The sequence below is a fragment of the Acanthochromis polyacanthus genome, chromosome 23, assembly GCF_021347895.1.
Source record: "Acanthochromis polyacanthus isolate Apoly-LR-REF ecotype Palm Island chromosome 23, KAUST_Apoly_ChrSc, whole genome shotgun sequence".
Taxonomy (NCBI): domain Eukaryota; kingdom Metazoa; phylum Chordata; class Actinopteri; family Pomacentridae; genus Acanthochromis; species Acanthochromis polyacanthus.
Window position 1 is genome coordinate 20,225,918 of NC_067135.1, and position 12,194 is coordinate 20,238,111.

At 39.6% G+C, this 12,194-nt stretch overlaps 1 protein-coding gene across 1 annotated transcript; it reads right to left on the reverse strand.

The window, feature by feature from the left end:
- Positions 1 to 3,634: 3,634 nt before the first annotated feature.
- snapc2 (small nuclear RNA activating complex, polypeptide 2) lies at positions 3,635 to 10,996 on the reverse strand. The gene is made up of 6 exons (XM_022220753.2): positions 10,526 to 10,996; positions 10,130 to 10,303; positions 8,737 to 8,872; positions 6,173 to 6,724; positions 4,942 to 5,030; positions 3,635 to 4,218 (listed from the first exon to the last, which is right to left on the reverse strand). Exons 1-6 carry the CDS (start codon positions 10,736 to 10,738, stop codon positions 3,904 to 3,906), a joined length of 1,479 nt encoding a protein of 492 aa, XP_022076445.2. The 5' UTR covers positions 10,739 to 10,996; the 3' UTR covers positions 3,635 to 3,903.
- Positions 10,997 to 12,194: the final 1,198 nt, after the last annotated feature.

Genomic DNA, 12,194 nt, shown 5'->3' on the forward strand with positions numbered 1-12,194 from the left:
TCCAGAACGTTTTGCTGTTAATAGCAAAATTTATTTTAATTCCGTGAAAAATGGGTTTTCTACAGAAAGTCCTTTCTCATTGACATGTCTGAAATATGGATGACATAAAAAGTCTAATTAAATCAGGGAAAAGAGTGAAATATTGTTTTCTTTTTATGCATGCATTTACTGTCACAATTATATATATATATATATATATATATATATATATATATATATATATATATATATATACTGCAACGCATAATATATGTTAAAGGTCAAGTATTTACCCTTTCCTTTAATATCTTCTTTGATATCTGCATAAATGAACCTTTTAAGTCTAAACTGAGTTGTCTAAGCCATATTAAAATTCAACTGCAATCCAGAAAATAAAAGAGAAGCTGTGATCGGACAGTAGATGTTTTCATTATAGCACAGGCAACATTTCTCTAACTCTCTCTCTCGCTCAAAAAAAGCTCCATTTTACTTCCACATCAAACGCATTAACTCCATTTAGTACTGGCAGGACTACGCAGCTCTCTGATGGACAACACTGCAGTTTTCTTTGTTGTGATCTGATTATATTATTTGAAAAACTGGGTCACACTGAAAAACAATTCAGTCCACTGTTAAAAGACTAAAAATGTATATATTTTTGTAACACATGTTGTCATTTCAATTTTTAGACAAAACAATAGTAATTGTTCTTGAACATATTTTATCATTAAATGATTTCTTTCAAGTAAAAGCATCTACACTGATATTTGCATTTTTAAAAGTTATATACAGTCTATGGTTAAATCAGGAGCTCTGTGATCTAAACAGGACCAGAAATTCAGTTGTAGATCTCAACATTACGGTGTTTAACACTTGTGTTTACCGTTACATTTCACCCAGTATCAATTAGCCCCTCAACGGTTGTCTTTTCCTTCAAAAACTGTTTTTGCTGTTTTCTGGTACCACCATCATGCAAAGTTGCTTGATACATTTTAATCCTTGGCAGTCATTTTAATCTATTGGTAGTATAATAAAATGTAACTCTTACATATTTTAAGTCAGCATAGTGCTGCCAAAAACATTGTTAACCTGGTATGGTTAGAGGCAGAGGCTCCATAGACAGGAAACCCGGGAATGCCAAGTGCTTCAATAAAAAAAAGACCAATCTTGGTGAAGCCATTTAAAAATAACACAGCCCACTGTCAAATCTCAAAACTCTGTATTGAAATGCATCGCAGTCACTGAAGACCATAGCAAACAGAACGCAGGTCACAACCACATCTACCAGTTGGATATCCTTGATCATTATTATTTTCTCAGTACATTACTTTACAGTGACTGTAGCAAAAGCCTTTGGTCTTGTAGGGGCTCTTAAATATTAACTACTGCTACTAAAACAATCGTTTTACAAATACCCAAGTTGGATGAACGTAAAAAAACAAACAAACCCTAGAATTAGTCAATCAACTTCACTGTTTTGCCAATTGAATAATGAGTCCAGTCATTTTTATCCATCTATCGTCTATACACCACTGAATCCTCATAGGGTCGCCAGGGGCTGGAGTCTATCCCAACTGACATATGGTGAAGTCAGGGGCCACCCTGGACAGGTCATCAGTCTATCACAGGGCTACACGGAGACAAGCAGTCACAGTCACACTCACACCTGTGGACAATTTAGAATCATCAGTTAAATTCTGCATGTTTGTGGACTGTGGGAGGAAGCCAGAGAACCTGGAGAAAAGTCATGCATGCACAGTGAGAACATGTAAACTCCATGCAGAAAGAATTCGTGAAGGTGGGGACATGAGCCAGGGATCTTCTGGCTGCAAGGTGAAAGTATTAACCACCAATCCAGTGTGCAGCCCCATCTTAGTAATTTAAAAGCAAAAAAAAAAAAACTAACAAAAAGCACACCAGATTTTGACATGCAGTAATAAAACTGCAGGGGCCTTATTTATAAAACACTGCGTAGGATCCATACTAAAGTTTGCGTACGCCGAAAATACGAAATGGGCATATGCCCTTCGCCCCTGATTTATAAAACTGTGCGTAAGCACAGCTGCACGCAATTTCTTCATAAATCAGACACCAGCTGGAAGATTGCACAGGTGGATCCATCTCACATTCCGCCCACAACACACCCACATTTTTACCCTGAATGGTCAATGCAAAGTAACTCATGAATGTATCTGCATATAAATAAGCTGCTGATCCACAGCATTTCACGCAGCACCGGCCGTCAGTCTTTTCACTGCTGTGCGTCAGGATGAATGAGTCATGTGTTGACCCAGGCCACCCTGCCACTAAATTTGTTATGATCATGTCCGATGTACAAATAATTTGTAAACTGATTGAATGTACATTTTTTCGGTTCACATAGACAAATTCATTTTCACTTGGGGGTTGTGGTGTGAAGCATGTGTGTCTGCGTGCCTGTACAGGGCTGATTAATGGTTGGACGCTCATCCCATTCGGCCGCATATGGATAAATAAACAAAATTCTTTACCTTTTTTTTTGCCTTTTTACTGTGATAGTTGCAGTGAAGAGTGACAGGAAATGGGGAGAAGAGTAGGGGGAAGACATGCATAAAAGTGCCGCGGGCAGGAATCGAAGCCGGGCCGTTGCGTCGGAGATCACCCCTGCAAATGGGTCTTCTGCTTTCCCCGATGAGCCATACGGGTGATCAATAAACAAAATTATTAAATAAAGATCACCGCACCGGCCCCAGATGTGGACTGGCCCTTCGGTCAAACGACCGAATGAAATAACGTTCAATCCGCCCCTGCTGATATACGAACATAGTTCTGCAAATACAGTCGTCAGCCGAATGGCGCACTATATGAACATCTACAACAATGAGGGTTTATGATTATCCGGCTCTACAAGTCTAATATATGATAGCAATAAAGGTTTGAGATCAATCTGGTTTCAATTCGCCACTTCACCCTCCGGCACTGCCGTTCCCTCTGTCTCCAAAATGTGCTTAAGCAAGCATCAAAGTTGGCGCACATTCTCACGCCAAGTTTGTTTTAGAAATCACAACGTACACAGCGTACGCCACTTTCTACGCAAAGTTTGTGCGTAAGCAAGCATCAAGAATCAAGGTTGGCACACCGGTGCGCACATTCTCACGGCAAGTTTGTTTTTATAAATCACAACCTCGCCCTGTTTTGTGCGTACGCAAGCTTTATAAATGAGGCCCCAAATTATTTGGACTGTTGGTTGGACACTTGTAGAATGACATGAAAGCTTGCCATTAGAGACATTGTGATGGGCATTTTTCATATTTTTGGACACCCAGATGATTAACTAAGATAGGCATTTACAGATAATTTAATATTAAATAAAAGCACTAAAAAAAGACATTGCTCTTCCACTTTGCCAAAAATGTAACTCACTGAAACTTTTAGAAAACCTATAAATATATAAATACTATCCAGTCAAGATAATACTGACTTTCCCAACCGATAAAGTAACCAAATATTTACCATGATCTTACATAGAAGATTCTGTATAGATTTCATACAATCAGCCTCAAAATGGACCACATGGGTGTCACTCTCATACCGTCTAAACTCAAATAATGGCTTCTTTCCCAGAAGACTAAAACAAACACATTCATCAATATTGAAACAAATCATTTAGTCAAACTTTTGAATGCATCAGTATTTATTGTCTTCGCAAAAACAGCTGAACAATGTTGACTATAGAAAATAAAACCTGAGCTGACATTCAATGCCAGGCTGTGATACTTGAAGGACTATAGCAGGTAATCAGTACAATGGTACAAACAAAAACAAAAGTATTTTTGGCTCAACTTCTTAATCAGTAAAATAGTAGTTTTAAATAATGAACATAGACAAATTGTGACTTAAGCGCACTCTAAAGCACATTGCACGTTTTTTTTCTTAACTGTGAACCTATCTATTCATTAACAGCTTCAGTGGCACCATAAAAGGGTTAAGAGGGGGGCAGCGTCCCATCATATCTGCATCCCCTGATGTGTTAGAGCTCCCTGATGACTGGCTCTCAGTTTCATGTTGCTGCAGTTTCTCAGTTCCACATTTCGAAACATCAGTGCTGTCGGCGGTCACAGCAGTGTTCTGATTGCTGATTTTTCTGTCGAGGTCTGATGAGCTCTGTGATTCTGTCATAGGAGACAATCCATTATTAAGGTTTTGGAACATTTCCTTTGCTCTCTTGGAGTCAGGAGGGCCTGAGAGACACTGATGCACCTGAAACAAGACGAGGAGGCCAGTGAGGTTAATGCACAGTTTGTCTGGTTAAAAAAAAAATGAAATGGAATCTTCTGTACCTGTAATGCTGAACTTCAAAGCATCTATAGGCTCTGGGTTCTATGGACCCCACAATGCTTTACAAACCACAATGTTTTGCTTATTTTTTATTTAAAGGCTCAGATGTCAGGACAAATAGCCACTTCTTTGCTCTGTTTAGTCAAGTTCAGACAGAAGATAATAAAAAAAAAGTGGAGCTTTTCACATGTACAGGTGTGAACTTTTAAACATGTGAAGTTAGAAGAGCCTCTCTTGTTACAGAATGTTAAATAGTACACAAGATCAGATGAATAATCAATACACTTTGCTGGTGTAACATCAACCTTATATTTCCTTGACTCCCAAAAGCAGAGCTCCAGAGTTGGGCCGTTTTGGTCACCTGACCATTAATCAATGATGCGGTGCATCTACGATCAAAGCTTGGAGTCCTAACAATAATATATTTTTGCATTTGTTCATTTCTCTGCCATTCAAATAGTCTTTTTACGGATTCAAGGATTCTAAGATATTTATTGTCAAAGCATTTCTGCAATGAAACTTTGTTAATGGCTAATTTAAACAAAAAGCACATTCACTGATCAACAGCACAGCTGACCAGAAGTGAAGTGAATTCTTTGTTCACTATAGCTAGTGATCAGTTTGCTTGTAAGCAGCAGACCGTACCTGGATCAGATGTTTGCGCAGTTTGTTGCAGTCCAGCAGGGGAAGTTGCTCTGGGAGAGACATCAACAGATCCAACACAATAGCACTCTCTGCAGGACAAAAGACAGAATTAGGGTATAGATTAGTTGAATAGAAGGCAAAAATCTGGCAAAGTAGCTTCTACAAAACAGCATCTTTAGGAATATGGACAGTAACAAATACAGTAGGATAGTATTTGATGTGTGAGAACTTGCTGTCCATGTGCTACTCTAGAGGGCTGTACTGTGAAGCGAGATTAGAGGGTTTAGCAGGTATGTTGAGCCAATTGTTAGTTTTCAGTATAAGGAAGGTGGTTCTCTTTTTAACTGGTTAGATCTCCATGGTAACTGATGCTGGGGAGCTAACCTGGTCGGGAGCAGGTTGTGTTCAGAGTTTCAGATTTAAATCGACTTCAAGAAACATCTCCTTGTTAAACTGATGTATTTACAAGCGATACAGATTCTCAGCTGACTGAACAGGCTTTATCTTGAGCTGCATATCGGTAAAACCACTGAATGAAGCCATGTAGTTACACTGTCATAAACTGTGTGCATCACATTGCCATAGGATAGAATTTTTTGAATTGAATTGAATTGAATAGGAACCCAACATGAATCTGGTTGGTGATGTAGAAATCACATTAATATGTTTTTATGTTTGGTCCTGATTTGCTGCAAACTGCTGGTACTGCAGATGACAGAACACATAGAACATTTATTATTCTATTGTTTTTATTAGAGAGAAGATTCAATCAGTAACATTAATTTCACTTTGATTTGGCCTCAATTTACAGTGATTTCCTGCATTATGGGATGGTGTCAGACCTACATGCACTTCAGTACAATAATAGTATCATAATAATAATCACATTTGTGGAACCTTTTAACTCTGACTGGGATTTTGGTTTTTGTTGAGCTGACCTGCACAAAGAAAACCTGGCTATGTCAAATTTGCTTCATGGTACATCCCTCTGGTCTCTCCTGACGAGATACAGGAGCAGAGTTTCTGTTTTATACTGATGACCTTGTCAATAACTTCCATACTGGTGTGTCTCTAAAATAAATGGATGCAACTGAATTAATTTGATTTTGAGAAAGAAGTCAGTATTTTTATGGAGTGTTGCATGTTGACTCAGATTTTTCTCTAAAAAAATAATAAGATGTTATGATGTATATACATGGAGTTCATACCACGCAATAAATCTCTCACTCACCCATGGGGGTGAGATGACATTTCTCACTGGGCTTGTGGATTACACTCAGGAAGTGGTAGATCTTCTCAAAGTCCACTACGCACTTGACACCAAATGTCCTGGGACTGTCTTTTGTGGCGTATTTGCTAGTTCGACCAAACTTGCTATGAAATGCAGCGGCGGTGGTAGACAGTGGGGGTGTGGGGTGGGTCAAGGAGCTGCTGGAAGGGGCTGAACAGGACACAGTGGCAGTCGATGATGCAGTACTGACAACTGAGGTGAGGGTCTTGGCAGAGGAAGAGAGGGTTACATGAGAACTGGAAGACACAGATTTAGAGGCAGAGGTGCTGGGGATGGTGGTAGGTTGCTCTGCATTCTGAGACTGAGAGGTAGAGGTGGCAGAAGGTGAACGTCCAGCTGTGGGAGAAGGCTGTTGCTGAGGTGGTCTGATTTTGCCATTTGGGACTCTAACCACTTGGGATTGTGCTTGGAGTCTTCTAGCTTGGCCCAAGGTTGGTGCTGGAGTCTTCAAAAGGACGCGTGGATGGGATGTGTTGGTGCCAGGTTTCTTACCTAAGGGGGGTGGGGTGGTGGGGGTCCATAAAGAGACACAAAAGAGACTCAGATTCCATATAAACAAAGTGGTATAAAGTGGTTGTATATCGAGAGATCACAGCCATACACAGCCAAAGCTACAGAAAAACCTTTTAAGATTTTCACCCAGCACTGCACTAACTACCAGTACCAGTTCTCCAAGTTAAGGTGTCCAAATTATGAACTCCCCATTTCCAGCTGTACCAATAATTCCAAATGGCAATAGTGTTTCTTCTACATTCATTTAGGAGTGGAGGGCTGCCATTCCTAAATCCTAGCCACCACTCCTTCATATTTCTTTCTTTTATCATTTTGTTGTTGCAAATACCCAATCCCAAACCACCGCATGTCTCCACTTTCACAGCAAAGTCTTGCACTGTGTTGGGTACTCATGAGTACTAAGACGAACTACAAATAGCCATCTTGCTTAGCATCTGCTCTTTGACACGTCAGGTTAATAATACAACATTAATTACTCGCAAGAGTGCGGCCTTGAAAGTGACAACCAACAAGCACACCAGATCAGAGAGTCAGAGGAGCGTCGTCATGGAAAACAGGGCAGTGACTTACCGGAGAAGAATTATTAGCTTAAGATAACTCACAATAAATTTTACAAGCTATGTAGACAGTCTCAAAATACTGATGGCCAGCTAACGTTAAGTAACATATCAGTAGCTTAAGTTAACTGGGCCCAGTGCCAACTCAGTGTCGCTAACGTGATAAACTAGTATCAATTAGTTTACTCATATATATACACACATACATACATACATTCAGCCTATGAAAAGTTATTTTTAACTGACCATTCAATAAATAGGTTGTACAAGTAAAATCTGCAGTCAAGTGTCATTTGCTCCCCGGGGAGCCTGCCGCCGCTGCTGAATAAAAATCCTAGAGGAAACACTGGGCAACTTAAATAAATTCAGCAGTGACTTTAAACAGCAGCACAAACTGATTGAACTAACCAATTAAAAGCAATCAATTCTTGTTAGAGTTGAAACAATTAATGGGCACAAAATGACAGACTGTTTTTGATCCACACAGTCCTTTATTTGTTATTGTTCTAGTTAAATAAATCTGAAATTTGCCACTTTAATATAACATCCATTGTTTATTTTCACACTGAATCATAGAGTAAGGGTAGTGTGTTAATTATTGACAACTGGGTCAACTCAACATTTACTCTTTGGGTGCACAGCCAGAGGCAGAAAGTTGGATGGATAGTAGGGGTGTGACGAAATTTCGCAAAATAAAATTCAAAGACGCACGAAATAAAAACACGAAATAAAAAACGCGAAGGGGCGCCGCACACCACTGAGACTGATGGTTTTTGACCCTCCTCGCCTACCGTAGCAAAACACTCGCTTCAAAATGGAGGAAGACGAGGTTGAGGAATTAGCTGATGCTCCTTCGTCAAATAAATCGGTTGTGTGGACCTATTTTGGCTTCCTATGTCAACGACGAAAGAACGGTGAGAAGACTGCGGATAAAACAAAAACCGTGTGCAAAATCTGCTGCTATAGTTCGCTGTATACTGCGGCGAGTACAACTAGTTCACAGTTCAGACATTCATAGGTCTAGACTGCAGCACCTAGGACTGCTATTCTTTTCATTCAAGAATGTAGTTATCCTGATTATTACAACAACAAAGCACTTTTTTATTGAGATTTTATGTTTGTATTTGTACCGTAGTCTAAATAAGGAGAAAAAAACTACAATCGTAAATCATTTCCAATTTTTGCTTGGTCCATTTGCTCTGCTAGCACTATTTAACACTACATCAGCCAACCTGTCTACTAAACCTAACACAGGTCCGTGGTGCTTCATGAAATGAAACAAAAATGGGTATGCAAACAGAAAAATAAAATAATCAAGCAGGCTTCACAGACTGTTAATGTGTATTTGCGTTCAGGCAGGAAGCTCCATCACAGCAGAAAATGACTTGACATCTAGTCTACCACATTCCGACATTGAGAGAAACAAGTCCTTACCTTTGACTAGCTGACGAGGCATTGGTCTCAATGGGATAGTACGACCAGTTGGCTTGGAATCTGAGGGTGGTCTGTGGACCTGAGGAGGGTCGCAGTTCCTCAGAGTGCGAGGCTCTGTGGATGAAACCATCAGCATCTGAAAAACACAGGACAAAGAAAATGACAGAATAAGAGAGGTTGTGACAGCCACTCCACAAACAAATCATTGTTTTACTCAAATGATTTTATCCCACACAGGTCATTTTTGACAGTAAAGAACAGAAACATGTGAGATACAAAGTGAATTCAAATGTATATGCATTTCAGACTCACTCTTTAGTCCCTTTCAGACATGCTATATGGAACAGTGCTGGGATATTCAATCCATTAAAGTGACAGCATTCTGTGATTCAAGCCTAGTTCATATATAAGTCACTTAACTGCTTAAAGTTCCTCACGGCTGCATGAACACATACCACTCACTTTCACAATACACCAAGCGATGTATGGTACATAATGCGCTAACAGACTGAAGCAAAACTAACAGCAGCTGATCAAAGCATCCAAATAACTAACAGGCCAGTTTATTTTTGATTCCTTAAACAGTGAAACTGAAAGTTTAGCCCTCAACCTGAGGACCTCTGCGATGTGCAGGTGATAAACTGTGACTCTATGTGAAATGTAGACCTACACAGTGTGACCTGATGCCAGATCTGAGTCCAGACTGGTCAGCTCTCTGCAATAATTGATGATTATAAGAATTTAATTAGTTACAGGTGCTGTTGTTTTTTTTGGTGTGCAAATGCGTGCTCTTTGGAAACACACACATGGATCCTGATGTTGTAAGTATTAAACAAACTCACAGTCTATAGTTCCAAACAACTTGAAGAAACACACTTTAGTGCATTGTAACATCTAGTGGGGAAAAACACTCAGATTACATTCATCATTGGGGAGTATTATTAATCTTTAAGGTGCTAGTGTCTGATTTCATTGCAGTGAAGTGTTGTTATGGACATTTCTAACTGTGTGTTTGTGATGTTCTTGGATGAATATTGATGCAGAAATGTGGAAAAATCATTCTTTAAAAAATAATTTTACACACCTGAAAGTAGCTGCTTCCGCATGTCCATCCATTAATGTGAAGGCTCAGTTCACACTTGTGTCGTGTTTAAAGTTATACAGAAATGTAACTGGTAAGATTGTCGGCACCACTTTGACAAATGAGTGTGCCAGTTCACAGATGCAGCTGACCAATTTAACAGCAGTCACACTAACGGAAGAGAGTGCACGTCTGAAAGGATATTTTATGAAATTAAATGGATCAACACAGCACCTTACTGAATTGAAACTTTGTGACCATCACGAATGATCTAACCTATCTTGACTTAACTATATTTTTCTTAGCATGTACCTGAGAGAAGGCTTTAGAAATGGTTTCTTCAAGGGATCCAGTCACAGCAGAAGCCATGTTTGTCCAATCCTCAATGGGCTTTCTGACCTTCTTCTCCTCCCACATCTTCCTCTTCCACTTGATGGTAGCACATGAGATCACTTTGTCCTTTAGAGATTCCACCACGGAGTGGATCTGAAAGAGAGAAGAAACAATCTTCATGTTTCTGTGTACCTACACGAACATACATTTCAGGGCAAACGTATGTGCCTCACTACAGAAATCATATATCATTGCATATTTCTCACACTTAAAAGTTCCAGATCATCCAAAATTGTTCCCCACATATGTGTAGCCAATGGAACTGGACTCTGTAATATTCCACCAAATTCAGAGCAGACCAGAATGAAAGGTTACCTCTGAAATGGACCGAGTAGGCACATATTTTGCCAGAAAAGCGCAGTCAATGTCTTCCTTGGCGCCAGTGGTCCTGCTGAGTCTTTGCAGAGCCCTCAGGAGTTTCGTCTGTTCCGCTCGCTGCCACCTACAGGCCACTTTACCGGAACAATTCTCCGATTCACCCCTCAAGTTGCGATTCGGTTTAACTCGAGCACGAGGTGGCGGCTTCATTCTGACTCAGGTAGCTAATACAATGTGGCTAAGCTAACGAGAGCCGCACTGAACTAAGAAAAATAACGTGCCAAATTGTGGCTATGCTAAAGCTCTGTAACTGACTAACAGGCGAGACGGAATTACACAATTAAACCAAACCAAACCAAAAGTATATGCCGCCCAGAATACCGCAACCTTCTAGTACATATTTTTTCTTGTTCTTCTTGTTCTTGTTGTGGTTCTTCTTCCTCCTCCTCTTCTTCTTCTTCTTCTTCTTCTTCTTCTTCGAGGTTTATAGGCGGCTGGAAAACAGCGAATGGGCGCATTACCGCCACCAACTGGAATGAAGTGTAAATCAGAATGTCTTGTATTTCGTTTATCATGAAATTCAAGAAAGAAAGATAATAATAATAATAATAATAATAATAATAATAATAATAATAATAATAATAAGAAGAAGAAGAAGAAGAAGAAGAATAAGAATAAGAATAAGAATAAGAATAAGAATTAGAAAAAGAAGAAAAGAAAGAAAAATAACTAATGTTTGTCTAAGATACTGGACTATGCTTTGGTCACACATTTTTTTGAAGTGTCTCAGAGAATTTCTAAAACATCTAATTTTTCTTCAGTTTTATGAGGTTTGCCTGGTTTTTGCCTCATTTCTGAAATCCTTTACTGTCTTCTTCCACTTGCAATGTGCAACTTTGTGGCATCCTTTGTTGCGTTGTCTGCCAATTTATTTCCTTTCAATTCCCATGTGCACCAGTACCCATAATGTCACTATATGTCCCATCGGTTGAATTGTGTTCTATCAAGTTGTCTGAGGGGCTGTTCTGTAATGTGGCAATACATAATAAATAAATACATCTAAAAATAATATTATCGGCTAGTGAGGTGAATTTATAGTGGCAGTAGTCTGTGATTGCCAGCATAATGGAAGCCAGCTGCAAGTCCTCTCAGCCATTTATGTTTGGTTAATGCTGCGTTCAAACAGTAATGTTGGCAAACATACTGTGGTCATTAGATTTTAACTTTAGTTTTGTAGACGGTATTCAAAAAGCATTTCAACTATGCACAGGGAGCTGAAGACAAGTCAAACCTTTCTCTGTTCAGTATGGTAACGTTATTACAGATTGGATGGGTCAGATAAGTGTTTCTCATCCATATACTGTAGTTTTTAATGCTTCACTTCATATTTTCATTGCTGCAGTGGTCGGCAGAAGTGTTTTAGTTCAGCCAGTTTGTCAAGAGTTTTAGCCCTAGGAAAACATCTGAGTGGTTGTGTTAAAGGAATAATTGCCCCTCACTAAACAACCAACAACTATCAAAGTGGATGGAGTAAATAGCACAAGAGGGAGAGACTGCTTGTCACAACGAGAGCAGGATATGTGCTCAGCATCCCCAGGGAGCAGCAGGAGCAAGCCTCCTGGATCCATGTCTGAGCTGCAACGGCCCTGGAGGAAGGTTGCAGGGC

Coding starts and splice junctions, on each gene's coding strand:
- snapc2 (XM_022220753.2), bottom strand. CDS start 10,738: ATGAAGCCGCCACCTCGTGCTCGAGTTAAACCGAATCGCAACTTGAGG. Junction 8,873..10,129: donor TTTCTAAAGCCTTCTCTCAG/GTACATGCTAAG, acceptor TGTGTTTTTCAG/ATGCTGATGGTTTCATCCAC. Junction 6,725..8,736: donor GCCTCGTCAGCTAGTCAAAG/GTAAGGACTTGT, acceptor CACCCCCCTTAG/GTAAGAAACCTGGCACCAAC.